This window comes from Ahaetulla prasina, chromosome 2, assembly GCF_028640845.1.
Source record: "Ahaetulla prasina isolate Xishuangbanna chromosome 2, ASM2864084v1, whole genome shotgun sequence".
NCBI lineage: Eukaryota > Metazoa > Chordata > Lepidosauria > Squamata > Colubridae > Ahaetulla > Ahaetulla prasina.
The window spans coordinates 50057187-50083508 of record NC_080540.1 but is presented as its reverse complement, the minus strand read 5'-3'; the positions used below and the strand labels follow the sequence as shown (position 1 = coordinate 50083508).

Genomic DNA, 26322 nt, shown 5'->3' with positions numbered 1-26322 from the left:
CCATTTAAAAAAATATTGATTCTTAGCAGTCTGCAACTGATTTAAAAGTCCGAAGCCAATTTTATAAATGGGAAGGTATCCATGTGCCTATGCACTCATTTGGCTAATTCCCAATGCAATGAATGCCAAAGTTTTTGAAAAATCCTGTGCAAAGCAAAATAATGTTCTCTGTTTAATTTATTCTAATTGAAAATAATGTACTTTTTCTTCTGTAATGTTTTAAAAAATCTTATTTAATAAGCATTGAAAAAACTTTCTGTGTAACACAGTTGCCATTTTCTTTTGTGAGATCAAATATTCTACTTGATCTTATTTGGAGGTGAAATTAATGTCACACATTAATTAGCAGATCTGATTAAATTAACAGGATAAAAGTTTTCTTTGGAGATAAGTAATATGGCCCATTTTAGTCTACTGTATACAGGATAAGTTTCCTTTATTAAGGCTGCTAAAAGTTCCTGCTACTTTCAAAACTCGAAAGCATAGTTAAATAGAACATAATATTTATGAAAAACAGTTTCATAAAGTCTCTGTCTATCTTGAGTGTATAGACATAATAAAGCTAAATACAAATCAAAGATAGTCAAGACTTCTTACCTTGCATTACAATTATGTGAAACACTTTTCCTTAAATTTAAAAAGGAAAATCCTAGTGAATCTTTTCTCTCATTTTTTAGTTGTATTAAGTTCCTGCAACTTGCTCTTTTTGCTATAGTATTTTATCAGAAAAGCACAAAAGCATAAATTCTGTTAGATGTTTTTTTAAAAAAAAACCCTCGATTTTGATCATATTCCAATTTATTTTGTATGACACTTTAAGAACAGTTGATGAGAGATAAAGTAACACTTCTAGATATAGAGTTATTAAATGCTGGCTTATTTTTGTTATTTTGCCTGCCAGCAAATGCTTATTGTGAAAATAGAATCCCAACCAGACAAACTGGGACAAAGTATTATTTAAGGAAACATTTATACTAAAAAAATCAATTTGTGCTGTACAAATATGCATTTCATATTTGCATAAAATGTTCTGCTTTGTATGAACAGGCATCATACAAACACAATATTCTTTTTTTTCTAAAATTTTATATATTTTTGCTAATCCCAAATATGCAAGCATTCAAAATTCTCTCCTGAGAATTGAAAAAGAAACCCAAATGCATGATATGCAAAATTATATATATTTAAAGCTATTATTTTCTTCATGTTTATATGACATAAAACTTTCTAAATTTTTTATTAGGACAAGAATCAGGTATAAGCATAGGTTTTCTTTATCAAAATGATGTTACTAAAAATACAAATATTACACAGAAGAATTTATATAAAGATAATATTTTTGTTTATTGTGCTCATTATTTATAACTACTGTAGTAGAGAAATTTATCTATCTAACTATCGGTCCATTAGAAATAGCTTGTGGTTCATTACTGGCAAAATTCTGGTAAGCCATATCAAAAACCTTAAATTACTTGGGGTGAGGGGAGAGAATTGCACAAAAAGGTATACTGTGCAAAGTTTTGAAATCTAAATAAAGAAAATTCAAAAAATGTGTATTCAGTGTAGGATAGTACAGTACTTTTAAGATAAAATATAATTTTTAATATGTAAAAGATTAAATAATAATACAATTTCTCCCATTGAAATAGATTGGTATTTGCTCCCATTAAACTTTATGTCCCTAGACAACTTTATTTATTTATTTATTTATTTATTCATATTTTTATACTTTCAAATCAGATATTTTTTTGACAATGCAAACAGTAATTCTCGTATTGTACCTCTCCTCCAGGAAAAATTCCTGGCAAAATACATCTAAAAATATACAGCTAGTTCTGATAAAAAGCTGCTCTTTGGAGAACCAGTTGTTCCATGTGATTCATTTAGCCCAATTTATGATTAACTTGGAGATTGGAAGCCTTAAGAATGGAGACAGAATGCATTTCTCTCTATCATTTTTTTTCATCTCAGTGTATCACCACAAATACTCCCTGTCTGGCATAGATTCTGTGACACTGCACTGTGACAGGACACTGAAATCACTATGGCAACAAAGATCTTCTTATTTGCCTACAGCTGCAATTCTCGAATGATAAAGTGATTTCTTTTTCAAGGAAATTAAAGTGGTTGCCGGGAGGGCCCAAGGAGTCATAGAATAAAATTAAAGGGGTGTTTAAAGTGAGGAGGAAGTTAAAAAGAAATTAATCTGTATCTTCAAACTGGTAAGAATCAAATTATCTTTGAGTGTCACTTGTTTCTGTCATGACAGGAAGCGCCATTCTGGACATGTTTAGTGAAGTCTAGATAGAAAATGACTCCCTTCAGTGACTAATAGTCTTCCTGGCAACTATTGCATTGCCGTCGTGGCAAAGCTGCTATGATATGTTTCATCCATGGGAACACTTGTGGTAATCCTGTTCTTCTTCCTAGTCCTATTGCTATAGATATCGATGTGCAGCCCGAAGCCAAAATACCCCTGACAGCTCAGCTTCCAATCTGGGTTTCCGCTGTGCTGCTGACAGTCTGCCAGACTACTTAAAGTGACAAAGCTTGACAGCCCTGGAGGACAGAGAGATCTCACCAGGCTTTGCGAAAAAGGATGCAACTCAAAGATTCTACATTTGTCTTGCCAAAATAGAAGACACTGGAAATTCTGAATATTTCAGCCAGCAGCTTTTGTTTTCTTTGATTCCTGGTTGGTAAAGAACCTAGGTTGCCTTTTCATTTAATGCACTTTACGCGAAATACATTTGATTATTGAGTTGTTTTAAATTTAAGAACTAAATCATATCAGACATAGTTTTGTTTTTTTAATAAAAGACATTACCAATCAAATGATAGATCAATTTACATAATTAATTAAGTATCCTATATTTAATTTTTTAAAGTGCATCTGATTAAGATGAAATAGCACACAGTGTTTGTGGGGATAAAAAACATCACATTCTGATCCAAAGAAATTTCAAAGCTGTTTGTATGTTATTTATGTTATGTTTATCTTACTTTCTTGTTCCATTGGTTTCAGTGGGTCTTAAATCCAATTCACATTCTTCAAGAGTAATAATTTTGAAAATAAGCCATTATCTGTTTTCTGAAATACACTGATGTAATTTATGTTTGAATTAGTATGATTTATTGTTGCTTTTCGTGAAGATTGTTCTTATTTTTTGATAATTATTGATTTCTTCAGCAGCTATAGCAGAGAAACATTCCAGACCCAAGCCTTTGCAGATAACCTCCTAGGACCTCCATTTTTACAGCCTCAGTACCCAAATTTTGGTGGTTGCTTTTTTTTGCCCCCCTCCCCACCGAAAGAGTTCCATGGGGCAAATATTTACAGTAAGTGTTGTGTTCAATAGGCAGCTGATCCCTGTGGGCACCAGAATCTATGTGGGGCAGCAAAAGAGCTCCCTCTTCACAAGGATAAGGTTTTTATTAGATGGTCCCCAGTTTGTAATCTGATTAAGATTACAGGGTCCAAGCAGTGTTGGAACGTGTGGAGACCTCCTCCCCTACCAGGAATAATAGAAAATAATTTTTATTTAACATAAAATAAGTCTATGGGAGGACAAGCTGCCTGCAAAATACCCAGCATCTGGGCTGTGATGCCTCGCCCCTTTAAAATCTCTCCCTAAGTAGCCCAGCAATTTGTGGCTATGAAAGCTGAGTAGAAAGGCAGCTAGGTGTTGTTGGTATGAGAGGGAAGCTGATTTGTATTTGGGAGATTGCAAAAGTCTGAAACAGCCTAAAGCAAATAGAAGAGTTATTGTTCACCAGAAGTTAGGAGTCACAAAGAGAAGTAGTGGAAGAACATGAGTTGTATGGAATTGGAGAAGACTGGTAGATAAATAGTGAGCACTAGCTTTTTTGAGTGCTTATGTGTATGTAGCCTAGAGACTGGTATGGTTGTGTTGGCGCTCTGAGGTTTTGGAGCCCACTGACCTGGATATATGTAAAAGAACCTGTGACAAAGTTCTTGAGGAATGAGACAGTTGTACCAAGTATTAGGAGGCTCGATAGATATGTGAAAGGGAAGGGAAGGAAGGAACCCCATTAAGGACAACAGCCTTTGTATGCCTATTTTATACCGCCATCTTGATTTGACTAGTTCCAAGAGTCTTGAGGCTCTGGAGCTAAATCCGAGGGCCAAACAGGAAGTCTCTGCTTCTCTGAGAACTTCCATTGAACAACCTCTTGGGGCAGGTAAATTCTAACTCCTTGTCACTGAATCCCATCTTGTCTCTCATTGGAAGAGGACAGTTATTTTAGGGTCCTCTGTGGAGCAGGCGCCTCATTCTATTACAACAGAATTTTTCACCAGCTGATGTGAGGAAAAATGTATTTTTTCCTTAAATGGCTCCTTTTAACTATATGATTATATATTTAAAGAACCTGAGGGTTACAGATGGAAGTAGCTGCCAATATCTTTTCAGGGAATTACTACGACAATCCTGAGATAAATCATCTGTATAATGCAAATATGGAAAATGTGCATAAAGGCATCTCAGGTTATATTTTCCTGTCCACTATTGCTACAAAATATTCTGTTGATATTTCTTTTCAGCAGACCTTTGTAGAGCCGTGGGAGGAATTTAATAAAACTTTGGAATTCCTTGGCTAAGTGTGGTTATTTAAAGGCATATATAAAGCATTGGGATGATAAAATGAAGCAAGCCGTAAGTATAGTAAATAATGTGATGCCGCCCAAATCCTGGATTACTGTCTTCAGAGCTTTTAGCAAGTGCTGTTTTCAAAAATGTTTTCCACTTACTTAAGGACAAAATGAGGGTGGTTTCTTAACATATTTAAAATAGAATAATAGAGTTGGAAGGAATCTTGGAGGTCATCTAGTCCAATCCCTTGCTTGAACCTATACTGTTTCAGAAAAATGGCTGCCAGTCTCTTCTTGAAAGCCTCTGGTGATGGAGCACCCACGACTTGTGAAGGCAAGCTGTTCCACTGGTTAGTTGTTCTCGCCGTTAAGAAATTTCTCCTTAGTTCGAGGTTTCTTCTGTCCTTGATTAGTTTCTATCCATTGGTTCTTGTTCTACCCTCAGGTGCTTTGGAGAATAGTTTGCCCCCTTCATCTTTGACGAGGACTAAGAACACCAGCTAGAAACAGGTAGACAGTCAAGGAGCCATAAGTACCCTTTCCCTAAGGAAAGACATCTATATAATTCTTTCATGAGTTACATGAGTAACTTTTGAACTTCATTTTTTAAAAAGCTCTCTCCAGTTACCTGTAAGGTATGCTTTTCAGATTGTACCATTTTTCTACACCACAAAACAAAATGTATTTTGGGTTGGGAGAAAATGAAAACTAGAAAGCACTAATGTTCTGAACTTCATAGAAGTATTTGTCTCATAGCTTTGATAGCTAAACTGTTCTGGTAACTTTCTTAACACCAAAAGGAAAATTAAGCTCCAAGTATGTAAAAAAATTCTTTGGAAATAGTATAAATCGCCAATTGACAAGTTATCTTTTTTGCATTTCCAGGGAATTTTTCATTCTATGCAATTTTAGCAAGTTTACTTATTTTCCAAATTTCTCCCTTAACATTTGGGGACCAGTTTGGTGTATAGGGAGTTCTCATAACGGCACCTGAGATCGGAATTTCCATTGCTAAGCAACATGGACATAAAGCATGACATATGATTGCTTCACTTGGCAACAGCAATTCTAGTATGGTACTTGCTGTGATATCTCCATGACCATTTGGGTCATTAAGTGGGAAGAGACAGGAGTCCCAGGCAAGCAAGCCAGTGAGTGAAACCTACTCGGTGGGGTGGGGGATAGGTGCCATAGGAGTCCTACAGGGTGATGCTAGAGAGCATAGGCAGGCACTAGGGTTCATGGGCAGCAGCAGCACGGTAGTCAAATGTGGGCTGACCCCAGTGATGCTGGGACAGCCAGAATTTTGAGGACTAGTCATTTCCACTGCCAGCATTAAACAGTTCTGAACAAATAGACATAACCCATTTGAGCTAATGGTTGCTTCACTCCCTCAACTGCAAATTCTTCCTCTGCTCTCTCTCACAACACAAGTCATTCCTCAACAGACACTCAGGTGCTTATCCGTTTTCCTTCTATAATTGAAAACCGGGTATGGTGCAATGCTCTTCAGGCTGTCTTAAAAGTCCCAGGGAAGAAAACAAAGGGAAGGAAAAGCTCACACTGGCCCTGCAATGCTTTGAGAAACTGACCTGAATATAAGAAGCTTAAATGAAGCCTCCTGTGGAATGGATCATTTTTGATGCTGGAATTTCAAGTTAGGAATGAAAGTGAGTGGATGTTTATACTATTCTTCTAGTAGATTTTTGCAAAATTCTTGTGAAAAGCAGAACTACTTAACGCTTTCTAATTATCTGAATTAAACAACTGTCCAGAATAACAACTGGCCCACTGAAGGCTTCTCATTTCATTATGTAGTGAACTCTCTGTCTTTAATTCATCAGAATAAAGTACCAATGTTTCCACACTGAAAAATATGTACAGTACTCTAATTACTTGGCCTTTGGATAGAGGCCCATTAGAATATCTGTATAATTTGTGTAATTCTTAACCGCTTGCTTATCCATCTGCATCATTGAAAATTTTTGTCAGTCCAGCTGGGAACTAAGTAAATTACAACTTCTACAAAATCTGTATTAGTTTATGTCACAAGTAATCAAAGTCTTAATGCGAAAAGGGTATTATGCTCTTTGAAGCAGCAATGAGCATTCATGCTGAATGCCAAGGGCTAGTGTTCTTTGTCCTGATGTTTCACCAACAGCTGAGGTTGGCATCTTCAGTTATTATTATAATACACATATTGTGTTTTTTCTTTGCACTATGAAGTTATTACTAAAGCATTCCTCTTCTGCTATCTCATGATACTACAGGGAAGAGGGTTTATTTTGTGTGTGTATCTGAGGCTTGCTTAAATTAGAAGCTTCGATTGATATTTCTTTATTTTGTACTAAGCTGCATGTGAAATAGGAGGAAAAATCATACACAACGAATGCTGCACATCTATATGTAAACTAATGTCTGATTGAATCCCCCTCGCCCCCATTTTTGAGTTGAAAAATTATACAGGTTTGATACTGATCATCAGTTAGAAGTCTTCTCATTGTTCCCTTTCCAGTTCACATCTGAACTTGGGAGATATCTATATTTGAACAGCAATCAAGTGAACATTCAGATCCCTCTGTACCAACATATGATTACTGTGGAAATATGACCCCTGCGGGCAAATATCAGAATGGCAGAGCATTGAAAGGGGCCATGCTTGTGTTTACACTTGCCTTAGTGGGGACCAGGGGCGGGTTTCAAAAACAGTCGCTACCGGTTTGCTCGTGGGTGTACATGCGCTCACACATGCGTGTGACACTTCTGTGCAAGCACAGAAGCGTCCGAGTGGGTGGGCAGAGCCTCCCACCCGCCACCGCTACTAGTTCTCCCTATCAGGGCGAACTGGTAGCAACCCACCATTGGTGGAGACGGCCATTTGTTTCAATCCATCCAACAAAAGAGCTGACATTTCCCCATACAATTATGTTCCATTATTAAACTACTCTCAGAACTGAGAACTTTTTTTTTGCCTGTGTACAATTTCGGTAAATCTGCTTTCCTGTAATTTAGCTATTATTCTCTTTGGCTGGCATGGTACAAACCAATACCATCTATGTAGCAATTCTTCTGGTACATAATCTGACAACGTGCTGCTTTTCTTCTTCCTCTTCTGTAAGACTTCCTCTCTGACTAGTTCCATTTTATGTGAATCCTTCCCTCAATTGACTGGAATTGAATACAGTATTGGAGAATATGGTCTGTCTAAGTGCAATAATGGAATTACTCCTTTCGGCGATTTGAAGATGATAGTTCTTCCATCCAGCATCAGATAGAAGCCACATCACATTGCTCATTCATATTTAGCCTGTAATGTTCTCATTGCTAGCTAATCTCTACAACAGTAAATACTGTACTGCATATGTCTCACATACATTAGAAACCATCAAGAATAAAAGTTGGTGGTGTGGTCCACCAGCAGCCTGCGGAGCTGGATGCAGAGTCGGACAACGATGAGGCTGAGGAAGAACATGGGCCATTCCTGGAGGCTGGGGAAGGCCCGGATGAGGGCTCTGCATTGGAGGCAGAGATGGGGCCAGGGCCATCCGGGAGTGATGTGCGGACTCTGGAGCCTCCAGAGGCTGATATAGTGAGGCAGAGGAACAGGAGGAGCCTGTTCCTAATGTGCACATGAGAAGAGCTGCCAGAAGGCAAGAGCAGCTAAAACAAAGAGGACGACTTGGGAGTAGGGCCAAGAGATGATTGGCCCCTCCCATAAGGCTTAAAAGACCAGCAGTTTGCTTTCAAACTTTTGCCAAGAAAAGCCTTTGGCAGTTTGCTTAATTAGATCAAGATTGGTGATAAGACTGAAGAATTGTGTTATGAAGAATTTGTTTTGATTTAGTTTGGACTACGCTGAGAATGAGTTAATTTTCAGCTGTTATAATAATGTCTGTTTGTTTTTGAACTGATTGCGTTTAATACTTGGGCCTGGGTCACAACAGTTGGCTTGTTATCAGCGTAAGAGCTGGAAGGCTTACTTCAGTTGCCAGTAGAATATTTGTAGGAGCTGAAAAATACTGGCTTCCTGGTGATTTTGCTATTTAATCTTCCATACATATGTGACAAAATGTTCACTTTTTTTCAGAGGATTGAATTAATCTCTTCAGTGGGCCTGAAGTTCAAATATATTCAACAGTTCTGAATACTTTGCTTTCCAGTCCAACTACGCATCTGTAAATCCCAACACAGCTAGTCTCATGATGGTACACTTGACCAGTGCAATTGCATTGTAATGTACAATATTGGTAAAATATTAGATTATGCTACAGCTTGATGAGATAGTTGAATTTTATCTTAAAGATATCTTCAGGATGATAGATTAGTTGATGGTCTCTTGCACAAATTTATATTTAATCAACCAAGTAAAGTAAGTAAGGGACGCGGTGGCTCAGTGGCTAAGATGCTGAGCTTGTCGATCGAAAGATCAGCAGTTCAAATCCCTAGTGCCGGGTAATGGAGTGAGCTTCCGTTACTTGTCCCAGCTTCTGCCAACCTAGCAGTTTGAAAGCGCGTAAAAAAAGCAAGTAGAAAAATATGGATCACCTTTGATGGGAAGGCAACAGCGGTCCGTGCGCCTTTGGTGTTTAGTCATGCTGGCCACATGACCACGGAGACGTCTTTGTACAGCACTGGCTCTTTGGCTTTGAAACGGAAATGAGCACCACCCCCTAGAATTGGGAATGACTAACACATATGTATGAGGGGAACCTTTACCTTTACCTTTTTAAAATAAGTTATTTTAAGTAAGTTTCTTCCTAACACCAGTTTCTGGTACTGGAAGCATTGTGTTTTATTACTAGAGAGCATGGCAGAATGGACCTTTAACTCACAGATGGAAGAACTCTGGACTCAGATATATCTTCACAACTACTGTGTCTTCACAACTGCAGAGTCATAATAAGAGTTCAGTGTGTAAAATGTATTGTTCTTTTAAAAGATAGGGAGGATGGGAAAGAAGGGAATTTCAGAACAAGACCTGAAAAGAGATCTTATTTTGGGAAATAGTCTATTAAAGTTGCTTTAAAAAAATGGAGCATAGTCCCATAGTCATCCTAACTTTCAGTGCAGATTTAGTTCCTTGTTTTCCAGGTGCTAAGAAAAAAAAAAAGATTTCACAGAACATTGTATAACAATTTTACTGTTTATCCCTCTCTCTTTGCATTTCTGCCAAATTTGCTAGAGAATATCACTAATCCTCTTAAACAGATTGGTAGAAGCCATGAAGCAATGGCACTTATATTGCGGGAGCCCCCATATATGTAACCTAATATGATATGCATGATAACACTAAGCTAGCAGGAATAGACAATACCCCAGAAGACAAGCTCAGAATCCAAAAAGATCTTGACAGACTTGAACAATGGGCCCTATCCAGCAACATGAAATTTAATGCGGAGAAAAGCAAGGTTTTACACCTAGGTAGGAGAAACCAAAGGTACAAGAATAGATTAGGTAAAACCTGGCTCAAAACAGTATCTGTGAGAGGGACCTTGAAGTCTTAGTTAAACTTAAACATGAGCTGGGAGTGCACAACAGCAGCCAACAAAGCTAATATAATCCTTGGTTCTATAAACAGAGGCATAAGATCAAAATCACGTGAAGTATTAATATCACTTTATAAACCCTTAGTAAGACCACACCTGGAATACTGCATCCAGTTTTGGTCACCACATTATATTGTGGTGATATTGATAATGAGTCTTTGGAAAAAGTGCAAAGAAGAGCAACTAAGATGATTAAGGGCTTGGAAACAAAACGTGAAGAACAGTTATGTTCTGTAATAAGATGGCTCCACTTGGACATTGCATTGCATGAAACTAAGAAGCTTGTACAAACTTCTATTCCTAGTTTGGAATGAACCTAAGAGGAATTCAACTGCATTTGCTTGTTTCTGATTAATCAGTTAAGTGGTTGGGTGAAACAATCCCCTAGGGCAGGGGTCTGCAAACTTGGCTCTTTTAAGACTTGTGGACTTCAACTCTGGGAGTTGAAGTCCACAAGTCTTAAAAGAGCCAAGTTTGCAGACCCCTGCCCTAGGGCTGTGATGGCAAACCTATGGCACGCGTGCCGGAGGTGGCACACAGAGCCCTCTCTATGGGCACGTGTGCCGTTGCCAGCTGCTCTTATGGTTTCTGGCTCACTCATGCGCACCGGCCAGCTGGTATTTGCAGGCGCCGGAGCTCCGGAAAACACCCCAGAAAAAGCCCCCAAACCAGGCTGTTTTTTCGGACCATTTTCTGGGCCATTTTCTGGCTGTTTTTCGGACCATTTTTAGGCCTTTTTTGGGCCGTTTTCTGGGTCATTTTCTGGCCATTTTTCAGACACTTTTTTGAGCCAAAAACGGTCTGAAAACAGCTCAAAAATGGCCTGCAAATGGCTATTATGTGCATGCCAGCCAGCTGCTCTTTGGGTTTTCGGTGCTCTGGCGTGCGCACATGTATGCACGTTCTGGTTTGGGCACTCGGTGCTGAAAAGGTTCGCCATCACTGCCCTAGGGTTTTCAGACAGCCAACCAACTTCAAACTTTAATTTTCAATTTAACTGACATTAGGAGCAAAATGTCTGTCTCACTAGAGAAAAGGACTAGATCAAAACTTACCCAAGCATATTGTTTTTGCATTAAATAAGGGGTTTTACATCTAAATGTCATCAGCACTCCAAATAATTCAATATGTCATTTAAAAACAAATGATTATCAAAAAGTGTGACACATCCATGGCCAAAATAAACAGTAATTACTTGATTTTATTTTATGTGTTAACTCTGGCTACTCTACAATTGGCGGTGTTTCCATGTCCATAATTTTATTCTGTGAACTAGCTATTGACATCCCCCAAACTGTTTTGGAAGTCAACTCAGCTTAACTTTATCTTGATGAAAGCAGTGGCTTAAAAGAGACTAATAGTTTGCCAAGAACAAATCCTCAATATGAGAGAAGAGCTGGAATTTTATTGTTGAATTCCAGCTGCTTAAGGCTCCTGAAAGAAGCAGATATCTTCATGTTACACAGAAAAATGTCTTTGAAGTATTCACCAAATCAAGCAATCATATAACGTATATGAGTTTCCCTTGGCAAGCTCAAACCCACCGATTAACATGCAAACTGAAGCTAATCAAGCCTCTATGTGTTGATTGATAAGAGGAATTTAAATTGAAATTTGATTGGTGTGGGAGTGCAAAGACAAGGGGCTCTGGAATGCATTTTGGAAAAAACACTTGCAATTATGCTTTGGAAAACACTGTATTGCTTCCGTATTTGTAGAGATGTTGCTTGATGAACTCTGCAGCTCTCACTAGTCTCAAGCAAAGGGAAAGGAAAGGAAGAAGTGCTAATTAATTTATGCGCTTAGGAAAAGGGAAAAACCAGAAGCCAGCATTTCATCCTTTTACGAATTGCATGATTGTGAAGGACAGGAAAACACCTTATAGGGTATGGAACTTCAAGGCATTCACATGAGGCCTGAAAAGGCAATGGTGGCCACACTGTTATGATAGGATTAGCTTACGTCTTCATCTGTTAGCTGCAATTGATGGCTTTCCCAGACCTGTTTTGCCAAGAAAGAGAGCGATGGGTAAAATGATCAAGTCACAAGCCCTGAAAATAAGAGCTACATTCAGCAAACCTGACATGATATCCTGGTTTTCCCATCCATCTATGATTTCATTTATACAAATTCCCTCTGTGGGCCTTTCCTTTTCAATTTGGAACACGTGGCTTTATACATATATTACAAGAAAGTATAAATGACATTTTAAAATTTGTTGCTGGGAAAACACATTTTTTCCCCCAGCAAAAATGTAAAACATGGCTAAAATAGAAAATGAAATACAGATGGTAGTTAGGTTTATCAGAGTGAAAAAAAGCACTTCAAAGATTTATCCTACCGATACTATCTGCCTGCCTGTTACATAGCTGTCACAAATTATACTTACAAATTAGGACTTGCAACAAATCCTCATATCTTAACATTTGTTTTTGCCAAGTTTCTAAGTAGTTAATTTAGTGATAATTGAACACATCCAGCTTTTAGGCAATTTTCTCAAATATTTCATATTTTACCATCTGTTTCGGGGTTCCCCAAACATGCAGACACTTAGTTTTGGCTGAGTTTCAGTTGATATTCTTTAGTAACGAATATACTGGAGAATGGCAAACTATATAATCCAGAAGGGAAGATCATGGAAAGTTCAGAAGTAGAATATGAACTTCTGTTCATGTTTCTTTATAATTAAGAGTCATATTCTCTTCTAAATGAAACTTTGTTTGTGTCTTATTACAGGTGATGACAATATCTGAATTTGCACTCATTTTTTAAAACTATCTCCCATTAGGTTAATATTTTCTGCTTTACAGTATCAAATGCCTTTTAAATTTTAAGCGTAACTATTTATTCATGTTAGATTGGAAAGTTACCATGATACAGTTGAACAGAAACAGAGTCAAGACTATTTTCATAGCTAAAAACTGAACGATAAATACTTGGTTCTTTTTCTCTTTACTTGTTGTATAAATATGACATCAACCTTTTCAGAATCTGATATTGTCTTTCTAATATCTGCTATTCCATACTAAAAAAAAAGATGGATTGACTTCTTCTTTTTTTTTTTATTTACATTCATATCCCGCCCTTCTCCGAAGACTCAGGGCGGCTTACAGTGTATTCTGAGGTTTGATGTAGAGCAATGGCTATTATTTCATGTTTGGAGTTTGAAAGAGATAATTTTAATTTATGAGCTTATCTAATTATGGATATAAACTTGATTTAATGACATTTAGGGGGGAATGCAAGATTTACCAATATGAGAGATGACTTAAAAATATGAAGAATCTGCAATATAAATGAGATAGAAACATTAAACTAATAGATGAAGAAGATATAGACAATGTGACATTACTGGATTTAAAAAAATAATTTTGTTTGAGATTAAAAGTTGCTTAAGCCTTAAATGGGAAGATGAAGACCTGAATACAGAAGTGGACCAGGTATACAGAGTCAATACAAGAAATGGAAAGTTAAATGTACTAAGAAATATATTTGTGCACTTTCTCTGCAAGAGGACAAGTGACCAGGTCTTACTACAATTATCTTAACACCAACTTAAAAATTAATATTGCCAGACTACTGTATAAGAGAAAAGAATACAGAATTGACCTGTTTGATCAGAAATAAGAGAATAAGTACTGTTATAAAATGTTGGACACATCCATTTTTGAGATGGAACAAATTTTTAATTTGTGCTGCTTTCAATTCTTGATACAAAATATATATACGCATACACAAATACACACACACACACACACACACACACACACACAGAAGAGTTGATTGATATTGAAGATAAGCTTGAATGGGCATAGAAATAACGTTTGCAGATTTAACTTACAAAAATAAATACCATATGTTTAAAAGTTGATGTTTAGAGGCAGCGATACCTCTTAGAAATATTTTCTTTCACAGCATTGAAGTTGAGTAGGTCAATTTAGAGCTGTCAAACACCACAACTAACGAAAGCATGAAACGACAAAGACAGAGCATGGAAGAATTCTACCTCTCTTTAAAGATTTACAAGGTGGTAAATGAATTTTGATCCAGAGAAACATTAGGGGGAAAATGTCTATGGAGATTCTCAGTCATCAGGTCATGGTTGTCCCAAAGGTGCTTTTTTCAAGAGGCAACTGGACTTTCTGTTTTTTCTTTGAAGACGTTTTGCTTCTCATCCAAGAAGCTTCTTCAGCTCTGTATGTCTTCAAAGAAAAACCAGAAAGTCCAGTTGCCTCTTGAAAAAAAGCACCTTTGGGATTTGGGGGGGGGGGGAAATATTTTTAAGCACAGAGTACAAGACCAGCTCATACAAGGTGTCCACTGATATATGAACTAACTGATAGTTCATATAGTACTTTTTCCAGTAAACAATCTAGCAAATTGTTACTGTACATTCATTCACTGTATAATTGTTACTGTATTGTATATTCATTCACTGACTCGCTACCCCTTCTCCTTTAATTTTTAATGCCAACACATAAAGAGGAATAATATGCAGCCAATAACTTTAATTATCAATGCTTGGGCATAACCATAAGTGTTAGCAAAAGAAATGGCAACCAGAAAGTGCACATTAGCTCTCCTCCACCCCACTTCCCACCTAACCCCTCCTCTCTCTCTGTATTGTGGAATTATATTGTGGGGAAAAAGATCACAAATGTAGCCTCTTCCCCTAGTATAGGGCTGTCAAAACTCAATTTCATTGAGGGCTGCATCAGGGTTGCATGGGGGGAGAGGTGGGCGTGGCCAGAGTGGGTATGGCCAGCTCGATGGCATTTGTGTTGGGGGCACCTGTGGTGGCCCGAGCGCTCTGCCAGCGAAAACGGAGCTAGGGAGGGCCACTCCATTTTCAATGGCAGAGTCACCATAGGCCGGTCTTTTGCTGTTTCCAGAGAAGATCTAAACTCCCTGCAGCCGGATCCACACCCCTGCCCTAGTATGATGTTGCCTAATCCTGAAATTATTTGAAGACTGGGAACATCGTCCTACTAAGAAAAAGAATACGTGAGGATGACTCCTCCTTAGCAGAAACTCATGGCAATGAGAGAATTGTTACAGGTTGATTTAATGATCCCAAGGCAATATAGCTTGAAAGGAAAAAGGATAGCTCACCCTTGTCCCAATATCTCTTGATATTCCATCATCACTTCTTGCACATTCTTCAGGGCAAGATTTCAACCTGTTCAATCTGTTTGATATCGTATTTACAACTTATCCGATACTGACATATTTCATGTTACAACTGATGTTCTGAATGGAAAAACATTTCAACGGTGCATAATTAAATTCGTTCAACCACTTTTAACAAACATCTCTGCATTTTGTGTGTGGGGATATGTGTATTTAAGGCTGATTTTATCACCTCTGGATATTCCTGCAGCTAGCTTTAAAAGAAACACCCAGCTGCTCTTTTCACCTTCAGACTTTTCCTTCAGCATTACTTTCTCGCACTATCTTTGTGGAACAAAGAACTGTCAAAAGGCAAGAAACCTGTACATGACTTAGTTCGACAAAAGCAAGGTTTCTTTGATTCTGTCCCTTCTTGCTTGCTGCCTTGCACTTCTATGGGCAAAAAATTATGATACCTTCCAGAATAATCGTATGAAAGCTCTTCACCTGCGCAGATGTCACGGTCAGCAAAAAGTGCTAACTTAGGTACCATTGAATCTATTCGGACAGGCACCATAAAGAGATTGGGCTCACAGGAATGGTTCAGGAATCTACCAATGTTGCCGATATATGTGGGGTCTACAAAAGTCTCTATTGTCGTCCCATCATACAAGTGTTCCCTAATTGCTATAATGTAATTTGAATTGCTTGATGTCTGCAACTGGATCCTTTTACGTGCTTCGTTAATGTCTAGAATTTCCCCAGCATATTCACACACAAATCGTCTTTTGGGTATGAATTCCCGGGTACGAAGACCCCACCCTTTCTCAGTGGTCTTGAATACTTCAAGCTGGAATTGTAAGCCCCGTTGAACTACTCTATTTTGACACATCTCTCCACAGTGGCACATAGTGTTGCATTCAAAAATAGGCTTTGAAAATCCCAGTTCACTTCCTTCCGTCTCAATGGATAAGTTTTTATAATTTTCTCCATAGTGAAGACAAGAACATGTTGGGGCCAGGCAGGAAGCAGAATGACAGCTGCATCCAGAGAAGGAGATCTCAGATGGGTCTGGTTTGCCCCCAGGTCCAGGCACATGATCGGGATTATACTGAAAAAGAAAACAGAGGAAATCATCTTGAGGGCTATATATTCATAGCTGAAGAGACTGGCATAATATATTGTGTAAAAAGGCAAAAGAATACAGATCAATACAATTGGAAGAGACCGTGGAGATCTTCTAGTCCATCTTCCTGCAAAAGCAGAAGACCCTATATCATTTCAGACAAGTGACTTAAGAGTCTCAAATTGTTGTGTCTTGCCCACTCTCACAGCAGCCGGGGCCTTCTTATCTGCTCCCGAACACGGAGGGATGTATGCCTCCTGGCCCCAGTCCTGGCTCCATGCCCAGACAAGCTGAAGAGGAGGGGGCACCTCCCGGTCCCAGCCCTGGCTCCATGCCCAAGCAGGCTGCAGAGGAGGGAGCATCCCCCGGCCCCAGCCCTGGCTTCATGCCCAGGCAAACGGAGCAGCTAGACCCCTCCCCCTCCTCCACAGCATGTGAGCCTGAGGAAAGTTTATTTCCAACAGCTGCTGATTGGAGTGACCCTCGCATCAGAAGACTGGATAGGCGGAGGCAACAGAAGGAAGGGAGGGGCAGGCCTTAATGAGTGCTGAGTCATGGAGCCACACCCCATGGCCTATATAAAGGATCTGCTTTCTGGCAGTCTCTGAGTCAGGCAAAGTCGAACTTATCTTGCTGAAGTCACTTTCTGGTCTCCTGCCTGCTCTGAGGACTTTGCTAGGACTTTGGGCAGAGCTGCAGAGGCAAGCCTGATTCGGATTTCCCTGACCCGGCCGTCAGCGGAGGAGTGGGACACGACATAAATGATAAAGGACCCTCAACTTCTGAAGGCAAGCTGTTCCACTGGTTTATTGTTTCTCACTGTTAGGAAATTTCTCCTTGATTACTTTCCATCCATTGTTTCTTGTCTTGCCTTCTGGTACCTTGGAAAATAGGTTGACACCTTCTTCTTTGTGGCAGCTCCTCTAATATTGGAACTCTGCTTTCATGTCACCTCTAGTCCTTCTTTTTAATAATGTCTACAAAAATTGTCCCTACCTTTGCTGAAATACCTATCAGCGCATGCAATGTTTAGAATGAGCGATTATATACATTAGATTTAAAAAGTGGATAAAATAGAAATATCTTAAGAGACCATCTACCCCTATAGACCTATTAACATCTGTTTTACTTACATAAAATGTCATGTATTGTAATGTATTATGACAATTTATATGCAGTTCAAAAATGGGTGAACACACGCATATATACATTATATATACAAATATATATATAAATATATATATATATATAAATATAAATATATATATAAATATATATATATATAAATATAGAAAACAAATATATATACAATATATATATATATATGTGTGTGTGTGTGTTATGTATGTATATGCATATATCTATATCTATATGAGATGATTTAAAAAGTGATAAAAAATTAATTAATGATGAAATCTCTTAAGAGACCATCCATTTCTAGATAGTCTATCACCATCTCTGTTGTGCTTATATACAATGCTATTTATTTTATTATGGCAACTTCCACAGAGAAATTGAGTACCTGTCTACGATGAGAACAGATTTTGGTGATATTAAGAACAAATTATGTCCAGTAACCACAGAAGAAAATGTTCCTCTTTTTAAACCAATATCAGTTTGCTACTTGGCAGTAGTCTAAAACAAACTAGATAATTGTCATTTTAACATTTTCCTCCCTTGCTTCCAGCATAATTTCTACAGAATTTATTTCTTACTATGCAGATGCTTACCCACAGGGCTCAATTGAGGATGCATTCATAATTTAATTCCTCTAAAGTAGCTTATTAGCTGAAGCAAGAATAAAATTATCTTGCCAGCCTACCAAATCTCGTTTCTAATTTTATGTGATAGGATTTCAGACATTTTAGATAACAAATGTATCCTTTAATTACAGAAAGAAAAACTTTGAAAAAGTTGTTATTCCTCATATTGAAAAGAAATCACAAATGGGGAGATGTAAAACGAAATTACAACTGGTTTAATATGCATGAAAACAGTACTGTGAGAATGCACTGCTTTAACAGGTTTCTACTAATTCACCATTTCTTCATGGAAGGATTCTAAATGATTTACTGTGATTTACTGTGACTGAAGTGAACATTAAAAGAGTTATGGTGGGGCAGTGGTTAGAATGCAGTTCTGCAGGCTACTTCTGCTGACTGCCTGCAATTTAGCAGTTCGAATCTTACCAGGCTCAAGGTTGACTCAGCCTTCCATCTTTCTGAGATTGGTAAAATGAGGACCCAGATTGTTGGGGGCAATAGGATGACTCTGTAAACCGCTCAGAGATGGCTGTAAAAACCATTGTGAAGCAGCATATAAGTCTCAGCGCTATTGTAAAGCAACCGTGTACATTTAGACTGGGTGATGGTTTGAAAATAATAACCAAGGATATTAAAGAAAGGCAGTTATGTTTGTTATATGGTGAATCTTAGTTTCCAAAAATGCTGATGTCACAGAAATAAAGATTTAAAAAATGCCCAGGATTTTATCATATGTAAGGATCTATTCATTTGATAAATCCAACTGGGTTTCAAAAGTATCTTGGTAAATTTTCTGACACTCTTATTAACTAAAGCTGTAGTCTCTACTTGGAATGAAAGTTTAATTAGATTGCTCCTAATGTCCTCTCCATTATACATCAACCCTAGGGGTTACCTTGATGCACAAATGAGCTCTGGTAAATGAAACATCAGAAGACACACCTAAAGTACTGCTACAGAAAGATAAGTAGCCAATCCAACATATGTAAAAGCCAGTACTAAGGACTATGTTGTAACAATAAGGGAAGCCTAAATATATTTCTGCTCATGCAGAAAATGCATCCATGGGTGGGAATGCCTTCACTGTCTATTCCTGAGGACTGCCTGGACTACTCCAGGTAGCTGGGACTAGTCCAGGCAGTTTTCTTGGCAAGAAGTGGTTTGCCATTGCCTGCTTTCTAGGACTGAGTGACTGCCCTAAAGTCACAAAGTTAGCTTCATGCCTAAAGTGGGGCCAGGACTCTTGATCTCCTGGTTTCTAGTCTGATGCCTTAATCACTACACCAAATTGGCTGACCTTTGCATCCATGTTAGCAGGCAGTCATGTTTAGGAGAGAAAGGACTGAAAAATACTTGAATTTGAACTTGAATATTGTGCAAACTATTTCAAGAAATCAATGGACAAAATTGCTCATATGTGTTCTGAACTGGACTCCATCCGAACAGACCTTCTGTTTTCTAGGAGCTTGAGTATTGAGAAAGATTATTCTTGATGATGTTAGATAAGCATCAATAAGCAGATAAGATTCACATTTCTCCAAACTGGTCAAAGCCACCAGAGAGACTGTTGTGTCTGTGCCCCCCGAGCCGGGCCCCCTGCAAGAAAGTAAGGGGGAAGGGCCATCAGTACTTACCTCTGGAGCACCGGCTTCGCTGGCTTAGCTCCAGGAGCCAGAGGCAGGCCAGGTGGAGGAGATAACGAGGCCTCCGTCCCCTGACTCTTCCCCCCCCCAGGCCACGCTTCCAGACCCGGCTGATGGCAATCAGGCCAGGCTGGACCCTAGGTTTCGTAGGCAGCAGAGGCGGGAACAACAGAAGCAGGGGTGGGGCAGGCCTAGGAAGTGCTGAGTCATGGAGCCACACCCCACAGGATATAAAAGCAGCAAGGGCTGCTATACCACTTCGTGGCAAGCAAATCAACTGCTTAGAGGGAGAATTAGAGCTGAAGTCCTGTTTGTTCCTGGTTTCCTGGCTGACTCATCGGCATCAAGTGAGATAACAGAGACACTTGGCAGACGCTCGCTAGTTTGCTGCCAGAGCTGATAGTTGCTGGCTAATTAAATCATCGCGCATGTCTCCCGGACTGTGGAGGGGGACAGAACAGAGACATGTAGTTGGGTCTAAGCAGTGGTGAATTCACTTTTGAGTAAATACGTGGTTCCACCTGCATTGAAACTGGCACTGTGTGTCCTCTCCTTAATAAGTATCAGTTGTTTGAGGTAGGCCAAGTCAAGAAGCAGCACAAGGAGTACAGGAATGCAACTTTGTTGATAAAATCACAGAAGCTTGGAAACTTGCCACAACTTTCCTGTTTCCTCTTACATCATCAAGACCTAAGTTGAGATTATTCTGAGTCTGTCCTTTTTTCCAGGACAGAGACTCTTTATATCCCTTAACTGTTCCTGCATATATCGTTCAAAGTTATTCCTTTCAAACAGGGCTGTCAAGCTCCCAGCCCAGAGGCCGGATGTGTCATTGCTGGCCACGCCCGGTTTAGCGAAGGGGAAAAAAGTCCCAATATGTCACATGACGCCGTGATTGTGTAACTTTGACACCCCTGCTTTGCAACAAGCTATAGCAACCATGGTTGCACAGTGGTTAGAATTCAGTACTGCAGGCTAATACAGCTGGGTCCCAATTGCCAGAAGTTTGGCAGTTCGAACCCCATCAGCTCAAGGTTGATTCAGCCTTCCATCCTTCTGAGGTCAGTAAAATGAGGACCCAGATTATTGGGGAAATATACTGACTTTGTAAACTGCTTAGAGGGTTGTAAAGCAGTATATAAAAGTCTAAGTACTATTGCTATTGTTCCACATAGCTTTCAACTTTTCAGTATAGAACTTAGATAGCATTGATGGTGATGCTTGTGGATTACTTCTGGTGAAACCAGAAAGAAAGTGGTACCCATGACCCCTTAGCATTTTTCAGAACCACCTGAAATAATCTCTTTTTTGACTAGCTATAGGTACTGAGAGTTGGGAAGTATTGTTCTCTTTCCTGGGACTAGTTCCATCCAGTGCTGGGGGCAGGCATAGAGGTGATATATAATTTGAGGGCACTGCACTATAGGGTTTCTTGGGGTTCAACACTTTCCCCTTGCAGTTAAGCCTGACATGAAGGTGCTAGGTGAGATCATCTGATGAAACATGAGTAAATATCAGTATGCTGATATCCAGTTGTATATTTTTCTCATCCAAGTACAGACCATGCCCACCTCTTCTTAGTTGAGCCCAGTCATGGTCAGTCACATATAAATACAAAATCTTTTTTTTTTCAACTTTTATATTAAGGACATTTAATCACATTAAAAATCTTACATTAAAATACTTCATACAGTATTTATTTCAATAGAAACTTGCAGGGAAACATTTCTTGAGGTAACAGCATACAAGAGTTTTGCCAGAACAAGAGTGACATCTAATGGATTTTATGGATTACACAACTTACATTACCACTCAAAGGAAAGCAAAACGGACTTTTTTTCACAAAGGGTGATATAAAGTTTCTTTATCGTCTGCATCAAAAATATACATTAGAGATATAATGAAAACCATATTTTGAATTTATGCCCCTCATACAACCACTAAGCAAACCAGTTTGGTCTGGTGGTTAAGGGACCAGGCTAGAAACTAGGAGACAATGAGTTCTAGTTTCACTTTAGGCATGAAAGTTTGTTGGGTGACAATGGCAAGAAGATTGGTTGGACCAGTCACTCGCTCTCTACCCTAACACCCCACAAATTTGTTGCTGGAGAAAAATAGGAGACTGTACTACAAACCAAATCATAGATCTAATGAATAAACTATTTGCAAAGCAGTGCAAGAAAAATTGAAGAATGGAATTGAACTGCACTTTTAAGGTATGTTAAGACTGAGGTAATTATTTTCAGTGTATACTTTCTTTAAAATGTTTCAAACACTTTTAGTGTTTTCAAACATTTAAAAATATTTTAATTCAATAAAATAAAATAACCTAGGCTCTACAGATACATGTAACCTAATCTACTCTTGACTAATGAACATCTGAAATCTACTTTTATTAATGGAGTTTGATCAATCTATCACCCTCAAGCTGCTTACAAAGACGTTTCAGAACCACCTTATCAACTGGTAGTTTTATTGCTTTTCTAAAAAAGATAGGTTTTTGCCATGTGGTGGTTTTTCAAACCCTATGCATTTCTCTGATAGTATCCAGAAGTGTGAAAACCAGTTAACTCAGTGGAATATATAATCAGGAGAAACTCTTAAGCTTCCTTTGATGTCTTTGGCTTCGGATATCCTTTTTCTTCCTGTTTGTTATACGGATCATTGAAAGTCGGTGATCACAAAAGATGAAAGGAGACACACATATATACACATGTATCTCTGCATGGGAGTGGTATAGAAAACCCGGGAATAACTGAAACTCAGAAACATAAAGTGGGGGGGGGGGGAGTCATCGTCCAAAATCTTCCTTGACTCGTCCTTGACATCGTCCTTGACTCTTTTTGAAACAGGATCTCCTTTCTATGGCAGAACTTCTATGAAGATTCTCAGTCATCCAGGTCATGGTTGTCCCAAAAGTGCTTTTTCAAGAAGCAACAGACTTTCTGGGTTTTTCTTTGAAGACGTTTCGCTTCTCATCTAAGAAGCTATAATGTATAAATCCTTCCATTCCCCACCATCCATCCAGAGCTGAAGAAGCTTCTCGGGTGAGAAGCGAAACGTCTTAGAAAAACCCGAAAGTCCAGTTGCCTCCTTGACAAAGCACCTTTGGGACTTACTCTCGCAGGTGCGTTAAAAGCGCCCTTCACGCAAACACGGAACGTGAACACAGTTCCATTCTCCGCCCCCGCCCCACGACTACTGAATTCTAGGCATTGTAGTTTTCAGAAGCTTACGGCTTCCGCTGCAGATATAGGAACCACCAGCCTACAGAAAACTCTAATTCCCAGCGTCCCTTTCGATGCCACCGCCGCAGTTTTAAAAAGCCCTACATTCTGTACTACAAAGCATAGCTTTCTATCGGTCCCTGCCCGCCGGCTGCTGCTGAGTTTTTGCTCAGCTCCTTCTGCTTCTCCTCTCTCACCTGGAAAGCAGGAAGTTCCTCCAACCGCGGCCACACGGACACCGGCAGAGGCTCCAAACCGCGACTCACGTCCATAGTCAGTCTCCAGTTGCGGGGAAAAAGGCAGTCCCTTCGGCCTTCCTTTGCCCCGCCCTTTCTGCCGGGATTGGCTCCCATGCCAGTTTCGTTTTACCAATAGCGAGCTTCAGCCAATGGCAAAAGGGAAGAACTTTGGGAACGTCCCTCGGTGTCTTTTCAGGACCAATTTAATAGAGTAGTGCAGAGTACGTTGCTTCTGGTTTTGTTTGTTTTTATTTGTCATATCAGTATATATAGACATTAACATGAAATGAAATAGCTATATAATATATAAGCATATATGTGAGCATAAGTATGCAATAACTATATTAATTGGATAAAATGAAAAGAAACAATAGGACAGGAACGGTAGGCACTTTTGTGCTCTTATGCACGCCCCTTTCCTTTGACACTTTCCTTTTGCTGGAAAAGATGGATGTAGAGGAGGAGAAGGCGCGGTTTTATCTGGAAATGTTTATTTATTATTTTATTTTATTTATTTTGTTGAATACATATTAAATAATATATATAAGTATAAGCATGAATTCAATACATAAAATGAATACTACTAAAGGGAACATTAGGACAGGGAAGGTAGGCGCGCTGGTGCTGTTATGCATGCCTCTTACAGATCTCTTAGGAATGGGGTGAGGTTGTGAGATTTAAAACCCAAATTTGATACTCACAACTCCAAGACAAGTCTGATTAACAAAATCAAAGATTTATTGTAAAAAAATATGAAATTTTTTTAAAAGAAAGCGGTTGCAAGCGCGGCCTCTTAGACTCTTCCCAATTGGATTGAGTTCAAAGAGCGCAAGAAGCAGTTTTCAAGCTACACATTTTATACTCCTACACAATGCACGCCACGCCTAAGAAATTCCCCCCTTACCCCCTTTGTCCTTTTAGTTGTTTTACACCTTTAAGGGTCATCTTGGCAATTTCCGTCCATCCTCTGATATCTTTTCTTATTTACTTGTAATTTTCACCTTGGGCCGATGTTCCTGTCTCCTGATAGGATTTTTGGCTCAGGGGTAAGTTTCTGTCTCCTGGGGAGCTCTTATCAAGTCATAATACATTGTCTCTACAATTGATTACATTACCAATTGTAGTCACTTTGCATAGTCAGAAAACAGCAAACAGGTAGTCTCACACTTTGGTATTACATTTGTTACAATTTATAAAAGAATAACCTTTATTTTTTTTTTTTAAGGTCAACAATAGACAGTCTTAAGTTAAAGTTTTGGGGATTTTGGGATGAGACCACAAATAGTTGGTTTTCCCCACCTGCAATATTGGGTTGTTTTCTGCAGAGCAAACTGTCGCTCTTATCATGGGAAAAGTAGGAAAATATACCTAAACGGGCCAATTCCACTCACATATTCAAATCTCTATGCCAGGGGTCTCCAAACTTGGCCACTTTAAGCTTTGGCGAACTTCAACTCCCAGAATTCCCAAAAGCAAAGCTGGCTGGGGAATTCTGGGAGTTGAGGTCCGTCAAGGCTTAAAGTGGCCAAGGTTGGAGACCCTTGCTCTATGCATTTTTCAGGCATTGCTGCAACTGTTCATTTCAAGAATTATTTGGATATTGATTTTAAAAAGCTTGATGTGGAAATACACGTTGACTAGCAATGTGATCATCGTTCTTAGTTAGATTTTGCTTGCAAGTGTTTGGGATAAGTGAAAGTACTTCACATTTATTGCTCCGAAGTGCCAGGCTACTTTTTTAAAAAACAAATATACTTGATTCATATGTTGCACTGACCCATAATTAGTTTGTTTGATTTTGGCCTAGTACAGCTATCGTAGTTTTCATTATCTCTTTGCTGCCCATCTAGCTTTTTGCGGCGTAGCCCTAGTTTTGTGTAGTGGGTGAACAGGGCCATTGTCACTTGTAAAAAGTTTGCCTTCATTCATGTAAAAGGTTTCTAAACAGTGACTTGGGGTTAAGTGTGTAGTACTTAAATTTACAACCGTAAATTGGTAAAAACATGATGAGAATAGAATAGAACAGAAGAATTAGAATTAGAGAATAGAAGAATGAGAATTAGAGAAATAGAACTAGAATTAGAGAAATAGAATATAATAGAATTAGAGAATGAGAATTAGAATTAGAAGAATAGCATAGCAAAGCATAGCATAGCATAGCATACCATAGCATAGCATTGAATAATAACTTCATTTTCATTTTGAATGTACAGTAATTGGTATACATTAAAATGAAATTTCATGAATCACCTCTTATCTTAGTAGGGGCTTAGGTGCTGGGCTACAAATGGATCCAGACAGTGTTACCACACAATATACCATGTCATTTACTTGGCCATAGTGTATATATAAGTGGTTTTGGGCATTAGGGCCCCTTGATCCTTCCATCTCTTCTTCTGGATGGCATTGCACTACCTCAGAAAGAGCCTTTACATAGGTATTAGTCCTTGACTCACGACCACAACTGAGCCCAAAATTTCTGTTGCTAAGCAAGACAGTTGGTAAGTGAGTTTTGCTCCATTTTATGACTTTTGTTGCCACAATTGTGAAGTGAATCACTGGAGTTGTGAAGTTAGTAACACAGCTGGCTGTGAATCTGGCTTACCCATTAACTTTGCTTGTCAGAAGTTCGGAAAATGTGATCACATGACCCCAGGACACTGAAATCCATCATAAATACAGGCCAGTCGGAAAGCATCTGAATTTTGATCGTGTGACCTGCTACAATGGTCGTAAGGGTAAAAAACAGTCATAAGTCAATTTTTTCAGTGCTCCTGTAACTTCAAACGGTCATTGGTTGTAGGCAGTGTTGACTAGGCAATTTAGATTTCCTCCTGGCTCGTGCTTGAGGAGCAGATAGTAACCAAGGCTAGGAACGCATTTGCACAACTTTGTGCTAGTGGAGAGGCTCTGCTCATAATCACTCATGCTTTCATCGTCTCCCAAATTACTACACTATGCTACATGTGGAGTTACCCTTAAAGAACATTCATAAGAACTTCTGGTACAGAATGCAAGAGTGTGGGCAATCAAGTATACTCCTTGATCAGCGCATGT

At 38.9% G+C, this 26322-nt stretch overlaps 2 protein-coding genes across 2 annotated transcripts in view; one reads left to right on the top strand and one right to left on the bottom strand.

Moving 5' to 3' along the window:
- SUMF1 (sulfatase modifying factor 1) overlaps positions 1–4615 on the top strand; it is an 85503-nt gene extending 80888 nt beyond the window's left edge. The window contains exon 9 of the mRNA XM_058168502.1: positions 2431–4615. Coding sequence (XP_058024485.1) covers positions 2431–2544 — 114 coding nt within the window. The 3' untranslated portion in view covers positions 2545–4615. The remainder of the gene's footprint in view (positions 1–2430) is intronic.
- A 10591-nt stretch (positions 4616–15206) lies between these two features.
- LOC131193275 (histone-lysine N-methyltransferase SETMAR) lies at positions 15207–23344 on the bottom strand. The gene is made up of 2 exons (XM_058173285.1): positions 23224–23344; positions 15207–16378 (listed from the first exon to the last, which is right to left on the bottom strand). Exons 1-2 carry the CDS (start codon positions 23296–23298, stop codon positions 15596–15598), a joined length of 858 nt encoding a protein of 285 aa, XP_058029268.1. The 5' UTR covers positions 23299–23344; the 3' UTR covers positions 15207–15595.
- Positions 23345–26322: the final 2978 nt, after the last annotated feature.

What these genes read in the sequence shown, in the direction of transcription:
- LOC131193275 (XM_058173285.1), bottom strand. Translation starts at nt 23,298, where the DNA reads ATGGACGTGAGTCGCGGTTTGGAGCCTCTGCCGGTGTCCGTGTGGCCG. An exon ending in AGGAACTTCCTGCTTTCCAG is followed by an intron (nt 16,379 to 23,223) that starts GTGAGAGAGGAG and finishes TTTCTTTTTCAG; the next exon opens with TATAATCCCGATCATGTGCC.